General features: G+C 43.3%; 1 protein-coding gene across 10 annotated transcripts in view; it reads left to right on the plus strand.

The window, feature by feature from the left end:
- The first annotated feature begins 1572 nt into the window (after positions 1 to 1572).
- The window catches only part of YIPF1 (Yip1 domain family member 1), a 40378-nt gene continuing 22357 nt past the window's right edge, over positions 1573 to 19593 (plus strand). For 6 of the 10 annotated variants that reach the window (XR_002725547.1, XR_002725548.1, XR_002725545.2 and 3 more), the window contains exons 1-5: positions 1573 to 1711; positions 2451 to 2530; positions 8507 to 8670; positions 13091 to 13171; positions 13411 to 13498. Coding sequence is in view for 6 of the 10 variants with exons in the window: in XM_023188147.1 (XP_023043915.1) it covers positions 2500 to 2530; positions 8507 to 8670; positions 13091 to 13171; positions 13411 to 13498 (364 nt within the window). In the remaining 4 variants the exon portion in view is untranslated. Of the gene's footprint in view, positions 1712 to 1965; positions 2187 to 2450; positions 2531 to 8506; positions 8671 to 13090; positions 13172 to 13410; positions 13499 to 19593 lie in introns of all 10 variants that reach the window. The other 4 variants (XR_002725546.2, XM_023188122.2, XM_023188167.1 and 1 more) reach the window with 3 other exon arrangements.

Genomic DNA, 19593 nt, shown 5'->3' on the forward strand with positions numbered 1-19593 from the left:
CCCTCTGCCCTTAACACCAGCAATATATTTGTTGTTGCCATGTGACTGGTGAGCAGTTCAGTGACAAAATGCCAACCTAAGGTTTTATTTTCTGGGGCCGCTTTTGGTACCAACATGCCTTCATATTGGTTCCTCATATGAGTAGTTTATTGGCAAGTATGAATCCAAGGACCAGGAGTGAAGGACAGGGCTTGTAAATCAGGGAAGGAAGGAGACCTATTGTGAAGATGCATTGTCGGCCGGGCGCGGTGGCTCAAGCCTGTAATCCCAGCACTTTGGGAGGCCGAGACGGGCGGATCACAAGGTCAGGAGATTGAGACCATCCTGGCTAACCTGGTGAAACCCCATCTCTACTAAAAAATACAAAAAACTAGCCGGGCGAGATGGCGGGCGCCTGTAGTCCCAGGAGAATGGTGTGAACCCGAAAGGCGGAGCTTGCAGTGAGCTGAGATCCGGCCACTGCACTCCAGTTTGGGCGACAGAGCCAGATTCTGTCTCAAAAAAAAAAAAAAGAAGATGCATTGTCAAATGCATCACTTCCAAAGGCATTTGGTTGCTTAATCCTGCTAGGTAGTTTGAAAGCTATATATAAAGGCGCCTGAGGGGAAAAACAGGAAAAGCATATATTCATCAATTATTGACCCCATTGGCCAGAGATTTGCCTCGTGAGAGATTAACTCTCTACCCCTACACTTCTGGGAAGCACCTGTCTGGGTGCTGAGTAGTTCCAGCAAGGTCCCATGACCTCATAGCATCAAGAAACAAGCCTTGAAGCAGAAGGTGAGAAGCCTGAGGCATAGACTGGAGGCAAAACTCAGTCAGGTTATATCTGCTGACGCTGGAATAAGATGAGTGGCGGTGAAATAAGCAGCAGGCCAGGCCAAGATGATCTGAAATGGGACATAAGAGGTGGCTGATATACTAGCACAGCTGAATTCATGAGCTGAGATTCATTCCTGGTACATATTCAACCAAAAGTGCCCTGTGCATGCTCTAAACCTCAGCTTTCTCTTTGTAAAATGAGGATAATCACCCTAAGATAGCAGGATTATTCTGATAATTAGAGATCCTGCATGTACAAAGCCTGATCATGATAATCTTGGGGGAAAAACATACACTATATATGGCTACTATTAGATGTAAAGTCTTTCCAATTGCTCACTTATTTGGGGTGTTCATATGAACAGACATCGTGCTTTCGATCACTCATTCAGAATGTAACTGACTCATGCAACTTCTCACCGGTGAAATTTTTATGGCCAAAAGAAACTGAGGGACTGGTGACGCGGGTGACTTATTTTTATTCTTTCACAGTCGTCTTCCATTACCCGATTTTATATTTCCATAGGAAAAGAGGTATAAACACACAGTAAGAAAACCCTAAAATCGAGAATTTTCTGCGTTCCCTGGAGCAAGGCCAGCCCAAGTAGTCACACTCAGCGACCCCGCCACTCCGCCCTCGCCTGTCTCTTTAAGAACCCGAGACTCACCCTCGGGAGAACGGCGGGAGGGAGCGGGCTCTGAGCAGCTCAGCACGCAGGTGTCTCTGGGAGCTGCTGCCTCTTTAAGGAGGCGGGGCTCTTCCCGGAGGAGGCGGGGAAGTTCCACCCCCCGGATCTCCGGCTTCCGGCAACTGGGCTGGACCGAAACCGGCGCAGAGCAACTGAGGCTCTAGCTTTCCCGGGACCCAGGGGACGCCTAGTCCCGCAAGGTGAGGCGGCCGGGTTTGCGGGACCAGTACTGGGCTAAGGGGGCTCAGGATCTCCTGCTCGCCGGGGCCGCCGCAGCCCAGCTCCTCTCCCTGAAACACTGCCTCTGCTTCGCGGTGTCCCGGGCTGCAAGGTCCCCGACACCCCATTACCTACTAATTGCCTGACTACTCCGCGTTAGGCACCTTACACGCATTGTCGCATTTAATGACCCCCGCACTGTGTGACTAGGTACCGTCATGCACCCATTTTACAGATGAGGAAACTGAGGCCGCGAGGAGCGCGCACACAGCAGAGAAGCAGCAGAATCGGGAATCAAACCCAGCTCTGTCTGAACCCAGAGCCTGTGCCCTTAACCACTGGCTAGGCTGAACTGCCTTTGTTCTTCACTGTCCCCATCACCTCTTTCAAACCTCAGCCTCATCCTTTCTCATCGTTACATCTCTAGGCTGCACCTGGTCTCTAAACATTCACACAGTGAGTTGAGATTCATTCCTGGTACATACACAACCAAATAAGGTTGAATTGGAACCTTTGGACCCCCGGAGTTAGTTTCTTTGTAACAATTTTAATATTTGATAATACCTGACGCTTAGTGGTTATCTTTATATAAACCTATTAAACCCCACTGAAAAGGGAGGCAAGGTAAAGTGATAACATTTCTAATACTGAAATAAGATTTGTTTGCAGATACTTTATACTGTTAATCCTATTACGTTTACCTGGTTTTTTTTCTTTTAGACCCCTGCAAATTTTCTTCCTCACAACTGGGAGAAGATTCACTGGCCGAATGGCAGCAGTAGATGACTTGCAATTTGAAGGTATATCAGTTGGGTGCCCACCTTTATATTCATGATTACTATTTCTGCAGTTACAGCAAGTACTTTCATTGCTATACTGCTTCACACATTGAAGGATATTATTTCAAACATCTTGGTGGCTGTTGGCCACATCCAGGTATTTTCCGTTTGTCTACACCAGCTGTTTTTGTTTTTTTGCCAGATAACCCTTCAGATTGGTAACAAGTATCATAAATTTAGTACAGTGATTACAGAAAATGTTTATTCAGTTCCTGCTTTAGTTCAGAAAACATTTATTGAGCACTTACTTTGTGCTTAGAACTGTACTAGATACTGGAGATAAAAAGATGAAGAAGTTTATCCACTGGTGGAGTAGATAAAAATGTAAAAAGATCATTAGGATGAAATGTGATCAGATCATTCCCTCACTGAATCAGTAAATATCTCCTGATTGTGACCAGGAACCGGGCAATTGTTCTAGTTATCAGAGATAGAGGAGTGAACAAAGTAGTCAGTTTCCTTCCTTGTGAAGCTCTCAGTCTAGTGAGGGGGACATTTATTTGTTAAATGATCATTTAAATATATACCTACAAACTATGAAAGTGCTAGAGGAAAAGTTCAAGGAGATATTAGAACTCATAACCCAGAGCCTGACTTAGGCTGGGTATACGATGAACACTTTGTTTGTTTGTTTGTTTTGACGGAGTCTCGCTCTGTCGCCCAGGCTGGAGTGCAGTGGCGTGATCTCGGCTCCCTGCAACCTCTGCCTCCCGGGTTCAAACGATTCTCCTGCCTCAGCCTTCTGAGTAGCTGGGACTACAGGTGCCCACCACCACACCCGGCTAATTTTTATATTTTTAGTAGAGACGGGGCTTCACCATATTGGCCAGGCTGGTCTCGAACTCCTGACCTTGTGATCCACCTGCCTTGGCCTCCCAAAGTGCTGGGATTACAGGCGTGAGCCACCACATCTGGCCCACTTACTTGTTTTATTAACACTTTACCTAATACTTACTATATGTCAGGCGCTGTTCTAAATGCTTTACAGATAACTCAATCCTTATATCAACTTTATGAAATAGTTACTTTATTCCCCTGTTTTATTAATGAGGAGACTGAGGCACAGAAAAATAATTTGCCTAATGGTCACACAGTTAGTAAGGGATAAAATCAGGATTTGAACCCATCCAGTCTGGTGTCACAGCTTATTCTGTCTCTGTTATCTAAGGAAGAGATACACTGTTTAAAAATAAATCTATTTCATTTGCAAGTACTAGAAATCCACCTCAATTTGAAAATACTGTCAACTCCGTCTTCAGAATTAATCTAGCATCTGACCACCTCCGCCACTACTCTCACCATGCTCAAGGTCACTGTCACCTTTTGTCTGAATTATAGCCCTTACCTTCCTTCTGGTCTTTCTGCTTCCTCCCTTACCCCTCTACAGTCTGTACTTTGCAGCCAGAGTAGTCCTTCTAAAACTCAACCAGATCATGTCATTCTTTCAGAACCTTCCAGTAGCTCCCATCTCACTAGAAGAAAAAGCCAGGCAGTGTGCAGTGGCTCACACCTGTAATCCCAGCACTTTGGAAGGCCGAGGAGGGCAGATCACCTGAGGTCAGGAGTTCAAGACCAGCCTGGCCAACATGGTGAAAACCTGTCTTTACTAAAAATACAGAAATTAGCCAGGCTTGGTGGTGCACGCCTATAGTCCCAGCTACTCTGGAGGCAGAGAGAGGAGAATTGCTCAAACCCAGAGGTTGCAGTGAACCGAGATTGCACCACTGCGCTCCAGCCTGGGTGACAGAGCGAGACTCCATCTCAAACACAAACAAACAAACAAACAAAACCCGAAAAAGCCAGAGCCTTTACTGTGGCTTAGGAGGCCCCTACATGATGCAGCCTCCATGCCTCTTATTTCATCTCCTACTGCTGTCATCCTTTCTCTCTCTGCCCAAGCCGCATGGGCTGTCATAGTTCTTCCTATGCACCAAGTACATTCACAGCTTGGGACATTTGTGCCATCTTTCTGTGTGGAACATTCTCCCTTCAGATAGCCTTATGACTTGCTCCCTTGCTCTGTTAGAATCTCTCCTCATTAGAGAGACCCTCCTCAGCCATCCTGTCTAAGAGTGCAGCGCAAGAAAGTTCAAGCATAGACATTGGCCCTTGCAAAAGTCCCTGTGGAGTGAGGAAGGTTAATTTTTTTCCTAAAGGATTGGGAGAACACCTGTGTTCCAGATCACAGATGGTGGGGGAAGCTGACACAAGGTGATGCTTAGGAGGAGGCAGGTGACAAATCACCTAGGGCTTTATCAACTGTGTTATAGACTTGGGTCTTTAGGAAAGCACACAGGATGCTGGGGGTGGGGTGGGGAGGGGTGAGTCATGGAAGGCATCTCTGGTGAGGAACGGTAGTGTTGGATGAAAAAGTGGAGGTCAGAAGCCTTCAGGTGAGAGACATTGTTTCAGGAAAGGAGCAGAGGCTAAAACTAGCTTAGGATATGCGGGGATGTAAAAGCAGAGAATGTTGGTGGCAGAAATAAGACACATACCAGTTTTATGCTCAAGGAGCTGAGATGGACAAGAATAACCAACACAGAGCAGACTGTGAAGAGTTGTCACGTTAGGGGTGCACGCAACCCACACTACAGTCAAACTATGCCATCACTGTCCCTCCATCATGGGGCACACTTTCCATCTTCTGGGTCTTGCTCATCCCCTTCCCTTTGCATGAGATGTTATCCCCAGTGCCTCTGGCCATCCTTCTCATATGGTATCTTTTCCAAGAAACCTTTCCTGATCCCAACAACTAGAGTTACTGTCCTCCTTGGAGCCTTTTTACCCTTTGTACTTGTAAAGTGGTACTGTCTGTTTCTCCTTTTGGCATTCCTTCCCCCTGGTAAACTACTGCTTTTGAAAAATTTTTTAATTTTTGTGGGTACGTAGTAGGTGTATATACTTACAGGGTACACTCGTGTATTTTGATATAGGCATGCAATGTGTAGTAATCACAGTAAACAGGGTGTCCATCACTTCAAGCATTTATCCTTTGTATTACAAACAATCCAATTATACTCTTCTTCTTCTTTTTTTTTTTTTTTTTGAGTCTCGCTCTGTCATCCAGGCTGGAGTGCAGTGACACGATCTTGGCTCATTGCATCCTTCACCTCCCAGTTTAAGTGATTCTCATGCCTCAACCTCCTGAGTAGCTGAGATTACAGGTGCTCACTACCATGCCTGGCTAATTTTTATGTTTTTAGTAGAGATGGGGTTTTACCATGTTGGCCAGGCTGATCTCGAACTCCTGACCTCAAGTGATCTGCTCGCCTCAGCCTCCCAAAGTGCTGGGATTATAGGCATGAGCCACTGCATCCAGCCCAGTTATCTTTTCTGTTTTTTTTTTCTTTCTTTCTTTTCTTTTCTTCTTTTTTTTTTTTTTTTTTGTGAGGCAGAGTCTCACTCTGTTGCCAGGCTGGAGTGCAGTGGCATGATCTCGGCTCACTGCAACCTCGGTTTCTTAGGTTCAAGCGATTCTCCTGCCTCAGCCTCCCAAGTAGCTGGGACTACAGGTGTGCGCCACCATGCCCAGCTTCAGTTATATTTTTCTAGTTATTTTAACTGCTGCTTTTTGATTGTGAGACTTAAATATATCCTCATTGGTCTAATTCCCTCCAGCAAAGTTGTGACTGTCTTTTTAAATGTCATTGCCCTGTGCAATCAATAAGAGGTACCTGTAATGATAGTTATTATTTCATCATCCTCAAAATCTCTTTGTGGGGTAGGTATTATCTATGTTTTATAATTGAAGAAGTAAAGACTCAGAGCCATGGAGTAATTTGCTCAAGGTCATGGAGCTACTGAGTATTAAGAGTCTTACCTTGAACAAAGGACCATCTCACTCCAGAACCTCGTGTTGCTTAAACTACCCAAACATTGCCAATTGAGGCTTCAGTAATTGTTACATATTAGCTACCCAGTTAATTTCAGTCAGAGAAGTTCAGAGAACTTTAGTGTCCTCCATAAAATTGCTCATGTAGTTGAGAGGCAATAAGAGTGAACTCAGTTGTCCTACTACCAGGACTGGTGCCCTGCTTGTAGTGTTATCATGGTGCCCTGCTGGCACTCTTCCTTTGGCCTTCAAAGGTTCAGAGCTGCCCTGAATTTTATTCAAGAGCAGCTGAAATAAAGTATGTTAGGATATTCAGAGACAGGAAGTCTCAATCACTGCTGGTGGACATAAATAGGGAAGGTTCTTTTGGAAAGCAGTTTAGTAACCTGGTTCAGGAGCCTTGAAAATGGTTTGCACCCTGTTGACCTAGTGATCACACTGATAGGTGTTCATCTTAAGGCTGCCCCCCAAAAAGCTTTTTCTACACAGACACTCCTTTTGTATTTGTAATAAAATCTTCATTGAGGGCCGGGCGCGGTGGCTCAAGCCTGTAATCTCAGCACTTTGGGAGGCCGAGGCGGGGGGATCACAAGGTCAGGAGATCGAGACCATCCTGGCTAACACGGTGAAACCCCGTCTCTACTAAAAAATACAAAAAACGAGCCAGGCGAGGTGGCGGGCGCCTGTAGTCCCAGCTACTTGGGAGGCTGAGGCAGGAGAATGGCGTAAACCTGGGAGGCGGAGCTTGCAGTGAGCTGAGATCTGACCACTGCACTCCAGCCGGGGTGGCAGAGCGAGACTCTGTCTCAAAAAAAAAAAAAAATTCTTCATTGATGGAATATTATGCAGTCACATAAGTGATCATTTTAAAAGACTGTTATAATATGAAAAATCATTTTTGTGTATAATCCCTAATTATACACAATCTTGACAAAGCAGGATGCAAAATTAATTATAGTATATTCTAGATCAGTACTTGGCACATTGGGGGCATGCAGTAAATATTTGTTGAATAAATGAATGATCATCAGTGGCATGAATCTCACTATGTGAAGAAAAGGAAATATACTAAAATGTTAATAGTGTTTGCCTTTATGTGGTGGAACTAAGAGTGTTTTTTTGTTTTTTGTTTTTTGTTTTTTTTTTTTGAGACAAAGTCTTACTCTGTTGCCCAGGCTGGAGTACAGTGGCATGATCACGGCTCTCTGCAGCCTTTACCTCTGGGGCTCGAGCAGTCCTCTTGCCTTGGCCTTCCAAAGTGCTGGGATTACAGACATGAGCCACCATGCCTGGCCTAAGAGTGATTTTTATCCTGTGATTTCTATTTTCTTTTTTCCTTTTTTTTTTTTTGAGACATAGTCTCTCTGTCACACAGGCTGGAGTGCAGCTGTGGTGCGATCTCGGCTCACTGCAACCTTTGCCTCCTGGGTTCAAGTGATTCTCCTATCTCAGCTTCCAGAGTAGCTGGGATTACAAGGCATGTGCCACCACAGCCAGCTAATTTTTGTATTTTTAGTAGAGACAGCATTTCATCATGTTGGCCAGGCTGGTCTTGAACTCCTGACCTCAGATGATCTGCCTGCCTCAACCTCCCAAAGTGCTGGGATTACAGGCATGAGTCACTGTGCCCAGCTGATTCCACTTTCATTTTTGTTCCCATATTTTCTGTAGCGATTATGTAGACTTACTGGAAAAAATAACTTTCATTAATATTTTTTGGACTTGAATCAAGAGAAGTTTAGGACTTAGGTTATATTCCTAATTCTCCCAAAAGTATTCAAAATAAATGTTATTCTACCCATGATACAGATGAAAACACTGAGGTTTAGAGAGGTTTAGTTACTTACTTAGGCTTGTTTATTTAGTAAGTGGCTAGCTGAGCCAGGACCAAAATCTAGATCTGACTCCAAATTCTGTTGTCTTCATAGTCATTTTTCTGTCAGATTGATCTCCTGATGAGATTTTTTTTTTCAAAGCTTTTGCCCTTTGTATCAGGTAGGGTCTATAGCAAAGCTGAGGTTGTGACAGCTTGTCTTTAAATTCAAAATATAGCATTTCTAGTGTGGGTAAGGTTTCTGAGGCCCTTGTGCTCTAATTGATTTCAGAATTTGGCAATGCAGCCACTTCTCTGGCAGCAAACCCAGATGCCACCACAGTAAACATTGAGGATCCTGGTGAAACCCCAAAACATCAGCCAGGACCCCCAAGAGGCTCAGGAAGAGAAGAAGATGATGAGTTACTGGGAAATGATGACTCTGACAAAACTGAGGTTTGAACTTGTCTTTGAGATCTTTTTTAAACAATTTTTAAAACTTGTTTATGTGCTTATTCACTGTCTACTGTGTGCCAGGTACAGTGTCAGGCAGTGACAGCTCAGAGGTAAATGACACATGGCCTCTTCCTTGGTGGGGGAAGCAGGCAAGCAGACCGTTATTATTTGTGAGTACACTGGTGGAGGGGAACACTGGGGTAGTGAGCAGAGAGCCTAGCTTATGGAATGCAGGACTCCCATGCTCAATATTTTCTAATATTGGAGTAGGGAAGAACCTTCATGGCCCCCTGTTTTAGCATCTCTCCCAAGATATTCCTGGCTGTATAGGAAAGATAACACTTGGAGCCAGGCGTGGTGGCTCACGCCTATAATCCCAGCATTTTGGGAGGCTGAGGCGGGCAGATCACTTGAGCGCAGGAGTTGGAGACCAGCCTGGGCAACATGGTGAAACTCCTCCTCTACAAAAAATACAAAATATTAGCCGAGTGTGGTGGTGCACACCTGTAGTCCCAGCTACTCGGGAAGCTAAGGTGGAAGGATTGCTTGAGCTTGGGAAGTGGAGGTTTCAGTGAGCTGAGATTGCACCACTACACTCCAGCCTGGGCAACAGAGTGAGACCCTGCCTCTGGAAAAAAAAAGAAAGATTGAAAACCCTTGCTTGAATACCTCCAGGAATGGGCTGCTGTTTACCACCATGTGAGGCAGTTGCTGCCATTGTCTACTTTAATTGTGAAAATGTTGTTCTTTATTTTAATATTTTTCTTCAACTTTTAAGTTCAGGAGTCATGTGCAGGAGGTACAGGTTTGTTACATAGCTAAACATGTGCCACAGTGGTTTGCTGCACAGATCACCCCATCGCCTAGGTATTAAGCCCAGCATACATTAGCTATTCTTCCTGATGCTCTCCCTCCCTTGTGTCCATGTGTTCTCACCATTCAACTCCCACTTATAAGTGAGAAGATGTGGTGTTTGGTTTTCTGTACCTGTGTTAGTTTGCTAAGGATAATGGCTTCCAACTCCATCCATGTCTCTGCAAAGGACATTATCTCATTCCTTTTTATGGCTGCATAGTATTCCATGGTTGTATTTATACACACACACACACACACACGCACACACACATATACATATATATGTATCATATTTTCTTTATCCAGTCTATCATTGATGGCCTTTTAGATTGATTCCGTGTCTTTGCTATTGTAAATAGTGCTGCAGTGAGCGTATTATGTGCATGTATCTTTATAATGGAATGATTTATATTCCTTTGGGTGTATACCCAGTAATGGGATTGCTGGGTCGAATAGTATTTCTGCCTCTAGGTCTTTGAGGAATTGCCGCCCTGTCTTCCACAACGGCTGAACTAATTTACACTCCCACCAACAGCGTCAAGCATTCCCTTTTCTCCGCAACTTCATCAGCATCTGTTGTTTCTTGACTTTTTAATAATCACCATTCTGACTGGCATGATATGGAGTCTCATTGTGGTTTTGATTTGCATTTCTCAAATCAAGATATTGAGCTTTCTTTCATATGTTTCTTGGCCACATGTATGTCTTTTGAGAAGTGTTTGTTCATGTCCCTTGCCCACTTTTTAATGGAGTTGTTTTTTTCTTGTAAATTTGCTTAAGTACCTTGTAGACTCTGGATATTAGACCTTTGTTAGATGGATAGATTGCAAAAATTTTCTCCCATTCTGTAGGTTGTCTGTTCTCCCTGAAGATAGTTTCTTTTGCTGTGCAGAAGCTCTTTAATTAGATCCCATTTGTCAATTTTTGCTTTTGTTGCAATTGCTTTTGGTGTTTTCTTCATGAAATCTTTGGCCATGCCTATGTCCTGATTGGTAGTCCCTAGATTTTCTTTTCTTTCTTTTTTTTTGAGATGGAGTCTTGCTTTGTCGCCCAAACTGGAGTGCAGTGGTGTGATCTCGGCTCACTGCAACCTCTGCCTCCTGGGTTCAAGCGATTCTCCTGCCTCAGCCTCCCGAGCAGCTGGGACTACAGGCGCGAACCACCACACCCAACTAATTTTTGTATTTTTAGTAGCGACGAGGTTTCACCATATTGGCCAGGCTGGTCTCGAACTCCTGACCTTGTGATCCACCGATCTTGGCCTCCCAAAGGGCTGGGATTACAGGCGTGAGCCACCATACTCAGCCGGTATTCCCTAGATTTTCTTCCAGGGTTTTTTTAGTTTTGGGTTTTACATTTAAGTCTTTAATCCACCTTGAGTTAATTTTTGCATATCATATAAGGAAGGGGTCCAGTTTCAATTTTCTGCATATGGCTAGCCAGTTCTCTCAGCACTATTTATTGAATAGGGAATCCTTTCCCCATTGCTTGTTTTTGTCAGGTTTGTCAAAGATCAGATGGTTATAGGCGTGCATTCTTATTTCTGAGTTCTCTATTCTGTTCCCTTGGTCTATGTGTCTGTTCTTGTACTAGTACCATGCTGTTTTGGTTACTGTAGCCTTGTAGTTTAAAGTCAGGTAGCGTGATGCCTCCAGCTTTGTTCTTTCTGCTTAGCATTGTCTTGACCATTTGGGCTCTCTTTTTCTTCCATATGAATTTTAAAATAGTTTTTTTCTAAGTCTGTGAAGAATGTCAATGGTACTTCAGTGGGAGTGGCATTGAATCTATAAATTACTTTGGGCAGTATGCCATTTGCACAGTATTGATTCTTCCTAACTATGAGCATGGAATGTTTTCTCATTTGTTTGTGTTCTCTCTTATTTCTTTGAGCAGTGGTTTATAGTTCTCTTTGAAGAGGTCCTTTACTTCCCTTGTTAGCTGTATTCCTAGGTATTTTATTCTTTTTGTAGCAGTTCATTCATACAAAAGAATGAGAGTTCATTCATAATTTGGCCCTCTGCTTGCCTGTTGTTGGTGTATAGGAATACTAGCAATTTTTGCACATTGATTTTGTATCCTGAGACTTTGCTGAAGTTGCTTATCAGCTTAAGAAGCTTTGGGGCTGAGACCATGGGGTTTTTTAGATATAGGAACATATCGTCTTGCAAACAAAGGTGATTTGACTTACTCTCTTCCTATTTGGATACCCTTTATTTCTTTCTTTTACCTGATTGCCCTGGCCAGAACTTCTAATATTATTGAATAGGAGTGATAAGAGAGGGCATCCATGTCTTGTGCTGGTTTTCAAGGGGAATGCTTTCCTTGGTGGGGGGGGGTGGGTATTCCTTTGTCTCCGTGCTGCTCCTTGGTGAGCCATCGCCCTACCCTGCTTTTCTTCATTCTCCATGGGTCGAGCTACTTGCCTAGTCAGTCCCAGTGCAAGAACCTGGATATTTCAGTTGAAGCTGCTAGATTCATTCAGCGCTTTCACTCCTCTCTGTGAGTACTGCGGACCACAGCTGCTTCTAATCGGCCATCTATTTTCCTTTATAATGAACAAAGAATATCTGCCTATAGCACCTGCCCTTGTCCTGCAAAGCAGCTCAGTGTTCACCTGTACTTTTTGCTGTATGAATTCCCTTCATACAGCAAAAAGATGACAGGCATAATTCCTGGCATTGGGCCTGCATTCTGCCACCAAAGAGCTGTGGTGTTGGGATAGGTGTGGCCCTCCTCACATGCCTCTTCTCAATTGGAATTTGTGTGTGTGTGTGTGTCAGAGTAGTAATATTTTTAGTACTTTAGAGTGAGTCAATATATCAGATTTTTGAGAATTCAGGTGGCAATAGTAGGGAGGATTGTGGATGGATTGGGGAGGAAGAGATATTTACACTGCTGGGTGCAGTGGCTCATGCTTATAATCCCAGTGCTTTGGGAGGCTGAGGCGGGAGGATCACTTGAGCCCAAGAGTTTGAGACCAGCCCGGGCAAAATAATGAGACTCTGTCTCTACAAAAATTAAAAAATCAGCTGGGCATAGTGGTGCATGCGTGTAGTCCCAGCTACTTGGGAGGCTGAGGTGGGAAGATTGCTTGAGCCCAAGGGTTCAAGGCTGCAGTGAGCTATGATTGCGCCACTGCACGCCAGCTTGGGAAACAGAGTGAGATGCCATCTAAAAAAAAAAAGCAAAAAGATATTTACACTGACTGCCTTCTGTATGTGTTGTATGTATGTATATGTATTTATTATTGTACATAATTCTATATACTATTGAATCTAGATAAGGGAACTAAGCCTGACAGGAGTCTAGTGATTTGCCAAAGCTCCTCTCAGTGGCGGGGGGCAGGATTTGAACCCTTTTGGTGTGACTTCAAAACCAATGCTTGTTTTTCAAATCAGGCTGGGAGTTGTGAATTGGCTGTTTCAGAGTTGGTTACTGAATGCAGAAGAGCCTATTGTTTCAAATGTTTTGATTTTCTATTAGATCAGATCCCTCCTGCACCCCCACGCAGCTGGAATTAAGAAATTGCTTATGTGTTCATTATGTTTTATTTTATTTCTGACAGTTACTTGCTGGACAGAAGAAAAGCTCGCCCTTCTGGACATTTGAATACTACCAAACATTCTTTGATGTGGACACCTACCAGGTTTGGAAACCAATTTCACCTTCGCTTTTACGTGTAATAGAGACTTGTTTCTTTAATGGTTGAACAAGCAAATAATGTGAAAGCCTTCATGTACTGGAAATGGTCTTACAAAAGTAAAGGGTTATTAGCGTTTGAAAATCCTATCATAAAAGCTCTAATGACTGAGTTTAAGTTTTGTAGTAGTTGAATTTATTAAACTTAAAAAACTTCAGTAGAATTACTGCTATGTTGTTTTCCAGGTCTTTGACAGAATTAAAGGATCTCTTTTGCCAATACCCGGGAAAAACTTTGTGAGGTTATATATCCGCAGCAATCCAGATCTCTATGGTATGTGTAGTACTGATTTGTTTACCATATTTCAGTTACTTGGGTGAGTGTGAGGGTTGCCTGGAAACATGGAGAACTGCACTATTGGTGGGGCATGCCATGTTTTATTTGACTCTTCTGAACTTCAGTAGCAACTCTTGGAAATAATTTTGGAGAAATACAATTATGTGTTATATTAGTGCCATGTCATCATTACAAGTACTAGTATATCTTTCAAAGGTCTTTAAATGGGGCTGGGTGCAGTGGCTCATGCCTATAATGCCAGCACTTTGGAAGCCTGAGATGGGAGGATCACCAGAGACTAAGAGTTTGAGACCAGTCTGGGCAACATAGCGAGACCCTGTCTCTACTAAAGGCTGGGTTGGCACAGTGGCCAGTGGCTCCTGCCTATAATCCCAACACTTTGGGAGGCCGAGGCAGCAGGATTGCTTGAGCCCAGTAGTTTGAGACCAGCCTGGGCAACATAAGGAGACCCTGTCTCTATTAAAAAATAAAAATAAAAATAATTAAAAAAAAAATTCTTCAAATGACATTACAACTTGGAACAAATTTAGTCACTTTGACTAAGTGGAGGTTGGACCATTTGATATTGGAGGAGAAGGTATTCTCACACTTTTTCATTGATATGCTGAGTTCCAGCTCTGCCCTCAGATGAGCTGGCTCCTTTTAGGATTTGGTCACCAGCAGTGGAAGTCTGAAACAGGATTGGGCCAGGGATGGTTGTCATCCCTGACCTTAGTGCTGTCTGAGAAAAACTCAGAGGTCCACCCAGTACTCTTGAGGAAAAGGTCCCAACAGTGGCCTGTGTTTGAGGGGAGAAGAGAGTGCTGTCCGTGTGCCAGGTGCTATACCAGAGACTGTGTGTGTACTTGATCATATCTCATTCTTGCAACAACCCTTGCCAAGTATCCCCACTTTTCAAATGAGGAAGTCGATGCTCAGTGAGGATCATTGATATATATGCTCAATCCGAAATGATAAATAGTAAAGCAGTCATATATGTTGATTTTAAGTATGGACTCTAGGGAGCCTGGTGTGAAAACCATTGCATTGGCCCATGCTTTTCATCTGAGGGTTGTCAAGCGGGTGTCTCTGTCTGTCTCATTCATTGTTACATGTAGCCTGAGAACATCCTGAGGGGCAGGCTCTGTGTGTCAGTGTCTTTAGTGCCTGGCAGAGGCCTTGGCACACAGCAGGTGCTCAAACAATTTTTAGCACCTTATTTTATGCTAGGCCCTGTGCTAGAGGCTGAGGATTTAAAGATAAGGCCATAGTCCCTAGCCCCAATGAGGAAGAAGAGAGAACACTAACATCTGTTGAATACCTTATAAGTGCCAAGCATGGAGATAAGCACTGTTTTAGTATTTTATGCTATTTTATTTCCCATACTCCAAGGTGGCCTTATCTTACAAAAGAGAAAACTGAGGTTAAGGAGATAACTTGCTCGTAGTTACAGAGTTAGCAATAATAATGGCAAACACACATATAGTGCTTATTATGTGCCAGAGAGTATTATTAGGGCAGTACTTATATTAACTCATTTAATCCTTATGACAGATCCAACTTTATGAGGCAGATACTATTATTATGCCCATTTTATAGGACACTGAGTCACACAGAGGTCCAGTAACTTGCCTAAGATTATACAGCTAATAAGTGCTGGGCTCAATTTTCAAATCAACACTGTAGCTCATAATCCATTTTTTCATCACTGTGCTATGCTGCCTCTCATGAGAAAGCCAGGGCTTGAATCCAAGGCTTCCTTCTTTTCTGTGACACTAGTAGCCTCATTAGCTCATAGACATGGTTAAAAGAAGAAGGTTCAATATAGGTGAAGTGTTTGACAGCAGAGAGGATTAGGTTTTGTTGTGGGTGGAGGTTAGAGGAAGGCAGTTAAGAAAAAATGACAATTTACAGAATGTAAGGAAAAGATTGATAACTTTGACTACATTTCAACTAAAATTTAAAATTTCTACACAACAAAATAAACCATAAACAAAGTAAAAAAATAAACCACAGACCAGGGGACATACTTCCAATGCATATAACTAACAAACAGTGAGAAACAAGAATATATGTCAAACTCCCACAAATTACAAGAATAATAACAAGCAACTCTGGGGAAAAAATGGCCAATAAATATATGAAAAGATGCTTAGCCCTACCTGCAACCAGGGAAATAAAAAGTAAAATAAGATTATTTATGCTCATCATTTTAGTAAACATATACAATTTGGCTTGTCTTCATTTATTCATTCAATTCATTCAACAAACATTGAGCTCTTACTGTTCTAAGTACTGGAGATACAGCAGTGAAAAGATAAAAATCTCTACCCTTAGGCAATTTGTAATTTACTGAGCTAACAATAAGCAAAGAAAAGTAAAATATATAGTTTTCTCGTAATGAATGCTTAGGTGAAAATTTAAGAGCAGAGAGAAGGACATGAAGTGTTTGTAGAAATGTGTGAATTTGAAAATTTAAAAGGGTGAATTTTGAGTAATGACCTGAAGTAATTGGGAGTGATTTACGTAGATAGATCTAAGGGAAGAGCACTTGAAACAGAAGGATCAGCAAGTGCAAAGGCCCTGAGGCAAGAGCTTGCCAGTACGTTCAAAGAACAGCAAGAGGCTACTGGGACTGGATGAGAGTGAACATGGGGACCTAGAAGGAGATGAAGTGAGAGAGACTGTGGAGGGGCAGGTAAGGTCTCATAAGTCACAGTGAAGACTTTGACATTTGCTTGAATGCAAAGCCATTGGAGGGTTTGGACAGAGGAGTAACATACTTTTTAGTTTTTTGGGACAGGGTCTTACTCTGTTGCCCAGGCTGGAGTATAGTGGCACGATAATGGCTCACTGCAGCCTCAAAATCCTGGGCTCAAGCCATCCTCCCCAGCCTCATCTTCATGAGTAGCTGGGACTACAGCCATGTGCCACCATGCCTGGCTAATGTTTGTATTTTTTGTAGAGACAGGGTCTCACTATGTTGCCCAGGCTGGCCTCAAACTCCTGGCCTCAAGCAGTCCTCCTGCCTCACCCTCCCAGAGTGCTGACCTTACAGGCATGAGCCACTGCATCAAGCCAGGAGTGACACACTCTAAGTCAGATTTCATGAACATTGATATTAAGTGTGGTCAAGGATATGGAGCAGTGGAAACTTTTGTATGGTGGGTATGTAACTGGTGGGCAGGTAACTGGTACACAAATTGGAGCAGTTTGAAGATGCTCATACCCTATAATTCAGCAGTTTCACTCCTAGGTAGATAATTTTAGAGGAATTCACATATATATAGGACAACATATAGAAGAATATTATTAACTGTAGCAGTATTGCTTGTAATAGCAAATATTTAGAAACAACCGAGATATCCATCAGCAGGAGAATGGATACATTATACTACTGTATTCATACATGGAATTCTGTAGCTTAAAAAATGAATGAGAGCTGAAAGCATAAATATAGATAAATCTCAGCACAATGATTTTAAAAAGCATGTTGTGGAAGGATATAAATAGTATGACACCATTAAAAATACTTCTTTTTTTTTAATACAGATAAATCTCAGCACAATGATTTAAAAAAGCATGTTGTAGAAGGATATAAATAGTATGACACCATTAAAAATATATATATATATATTTTTTTTGGTACCCAGGCTGGAGTGGCAAACGCACAATCTTGGCTCACTGCAACCTCCGCCTCCTGGGTTCAAGTGATTCTCCTGCCTCAGCCTTCCCGAGTAGCTGGGACTACAGGCATGGGCCACGACACCCAGCTAATTTTTGTATTTTTAGTAGAGACGGAGTTTTGCCATGTTGTTCAGGCTGATCTCGAACTCCTGACCTCAAATGATCTGCCTGCCTTGGCCTCCCAAAGTGCTAGGATTGTAGGTGTGAACCACCATGGTTGGCCTAAAAATATTTTTTAAAAGTGACATGATAGGTAACCAGTGTTTGTGTTATTCTTTGTGCTTTTCTGTATGTTAGAAATACTTCATAATATAAAAATGCATAATATGAAATTTTAATTATAAATACAACCTAAATTAAGGCTCTCTCCCACCCCCAACCCCTAATAAAAGTAGGAATTTGGCAAGAAACAGGGAGAAGGCAGTATGAAGCAACATGGCGGGTCCTGGGATGAGTGGGTGTCGTATGTCTCTGGAGTCCAGCCTTCCACTGGGGGTAGCTGGAGAAGTTACAGAGCCCAGATCCTGGGGCCTTTTATATCAGCCTCAGGAATTAGGATTTTGTCCTTAAGCAGTGGAGGTTCACTGAAGAGTTGCAGACAGGGGAGAGGGATGATAATAGGAGAGGGACAAAAATGCTGAGGGCTGGGAAGGTTTTCTTGCTTGTGTCCAAGGATGAGCATTGGGCCACATAGAGGTAGTGGGTGTGCAGGTGTTGGACCTTTCAGGCCACCTGAAAATATTGTTTCTCCAACTGTTCCTGTGCCAGAGTTGTTAGGTAACTTAGAGCATGGGGCAACTAGAGAATGCTAGACAAGTCTTCAAATTAGTATAAATATCTTCCCATACCAGCCTGCCTTTAAAAAAATTAATTAATTAATATTTTAGTGACACAGTTTCATCATGTTGCCCAGGCTGGTCTTGAACTCCTGAGCTCAAGTGATCTGCCTGCCTCAGCCTCCCAAAGTGCTGGGATTATAGGTGTGAGCTAGGTGTGCGCCACTGCATTCTCCCCCGCCCCCATCATTTTTTTTTGAGATGAGGTCTTGCTGTGTTGCCAAGGCTGGAGTGCAGTAGCTATTCGGAAGCATGATCATAGCTCCCTGCTGCCTCAAACTCGTAGCCTCAAGTGACCCTCTCACTTCAGTGTCCTGAGTAGCTGGGACTACAGGTTTATGCCACCAGGCCCAGTTCACAGGCTTCCTGTTGCCCTCAAGATAAATTCCTAACTCAACAGGGCTTCTAAGACCCCTCATGATCTGACTCTGGCCCATCTCTTCAATGTCTAGTTACTCCTGACCTGAAACTTGGCCTTGAACTGTTACCTCTTACTTCAGAGTCTCTGCTCCTGCTGTTCCTTCTTCCTGGATCTCTCTTGTCTTCTGTCCTCACTTGGTGAACTCCTGTTCTTCTTTAGATCCCAGCTTACACATACTTTTCTCTAGGTTTTGCACCCTCCCTATCTGCTCTCATAGGCACCCTGTACTACCCTCTGAGATTAGATATTTTATTGACTGTCTCCCCAGAGTGCATGGATACACTAGAGGCGGTGACTGTGTCTCTGTTGCACATCATTGTGTCCCCAGTAGAGGGTAGTGGGTACTTAGTAAATAATGACTGAGAGGACATGATATTCTTGGTTTTCTAGTTATATGGGTATCGTAAGTTAATATTTTGGCCACTTGTGGTCACATGCTTGGATGGTCTCAGCTCATCTATAACACATGGTCAGTTTTATTCATTCATTCAATAAAGCTTTTTGGCTATAGGGGTTTTGTGGGTTTTTTTTTTTTTTTTTTTTTTTTGCCACTCTTATGTGTGGGCACTCAGAATAACACTGTGAAATTTAGTCCTTGGCTACAGCAGAGAGCTTTCAGTCTAGTGAGTAAAGGGGCAGTTTGTGGAGAGCTAATATTGGTGACTTTTTGAAGCACCCCATTTGATTGCTTATGTTCCTTTTCCCACACTCAGAAGCCAGTGCTTGGCTTTGAAAAGTACTAATCTGTTGCTGCTAGTCATGTCCCCTATGACAGTAATGTTCATAATTTTGTGACCTGTCAGGGTACCTGAAATTATCCCAAAGGGTGTTGCAAAATATTAGTGAAACTGAAAAATGAAATTCATGCAATTTATTAAAATCTCTTGGCCGGGCACGGTGGCTCAAGCCTGTAATCCCAGCACTTTGGGAGGCCGAGACGGGCGGATCACGAGGTCAGGAGATCGAGACCATCCTGGCTAACACAGTGAAACCCCGTCTCTACTAAAAAATACAAAAAACGGGCCGGGCGCGGTGGCTAGGCCGGGCGCGGTGGCTCAAGCCTGTAATCCCAGCACTTTGGGAGGCCGAGACGGGCGGATCACGAGGTCAGGAGATCGAGACCATCCTGGCTAACACGGTGAAACCCC

This window comes from Piliocolobus tephrosceles, chromosome 1, assembly GCF_002776525.5.
Source record: "Piliocolobus tephrosceles isolate RC106 chromosome 1, ASM277652v3, whole genome shotgun sequence".
Lineage (NCBI taxonomy): Eukaryota > Metazoa > Chordata > Mammalia > Primates > Cercopithecidae > Piliocolobus > Piliocolobus tephrosceles.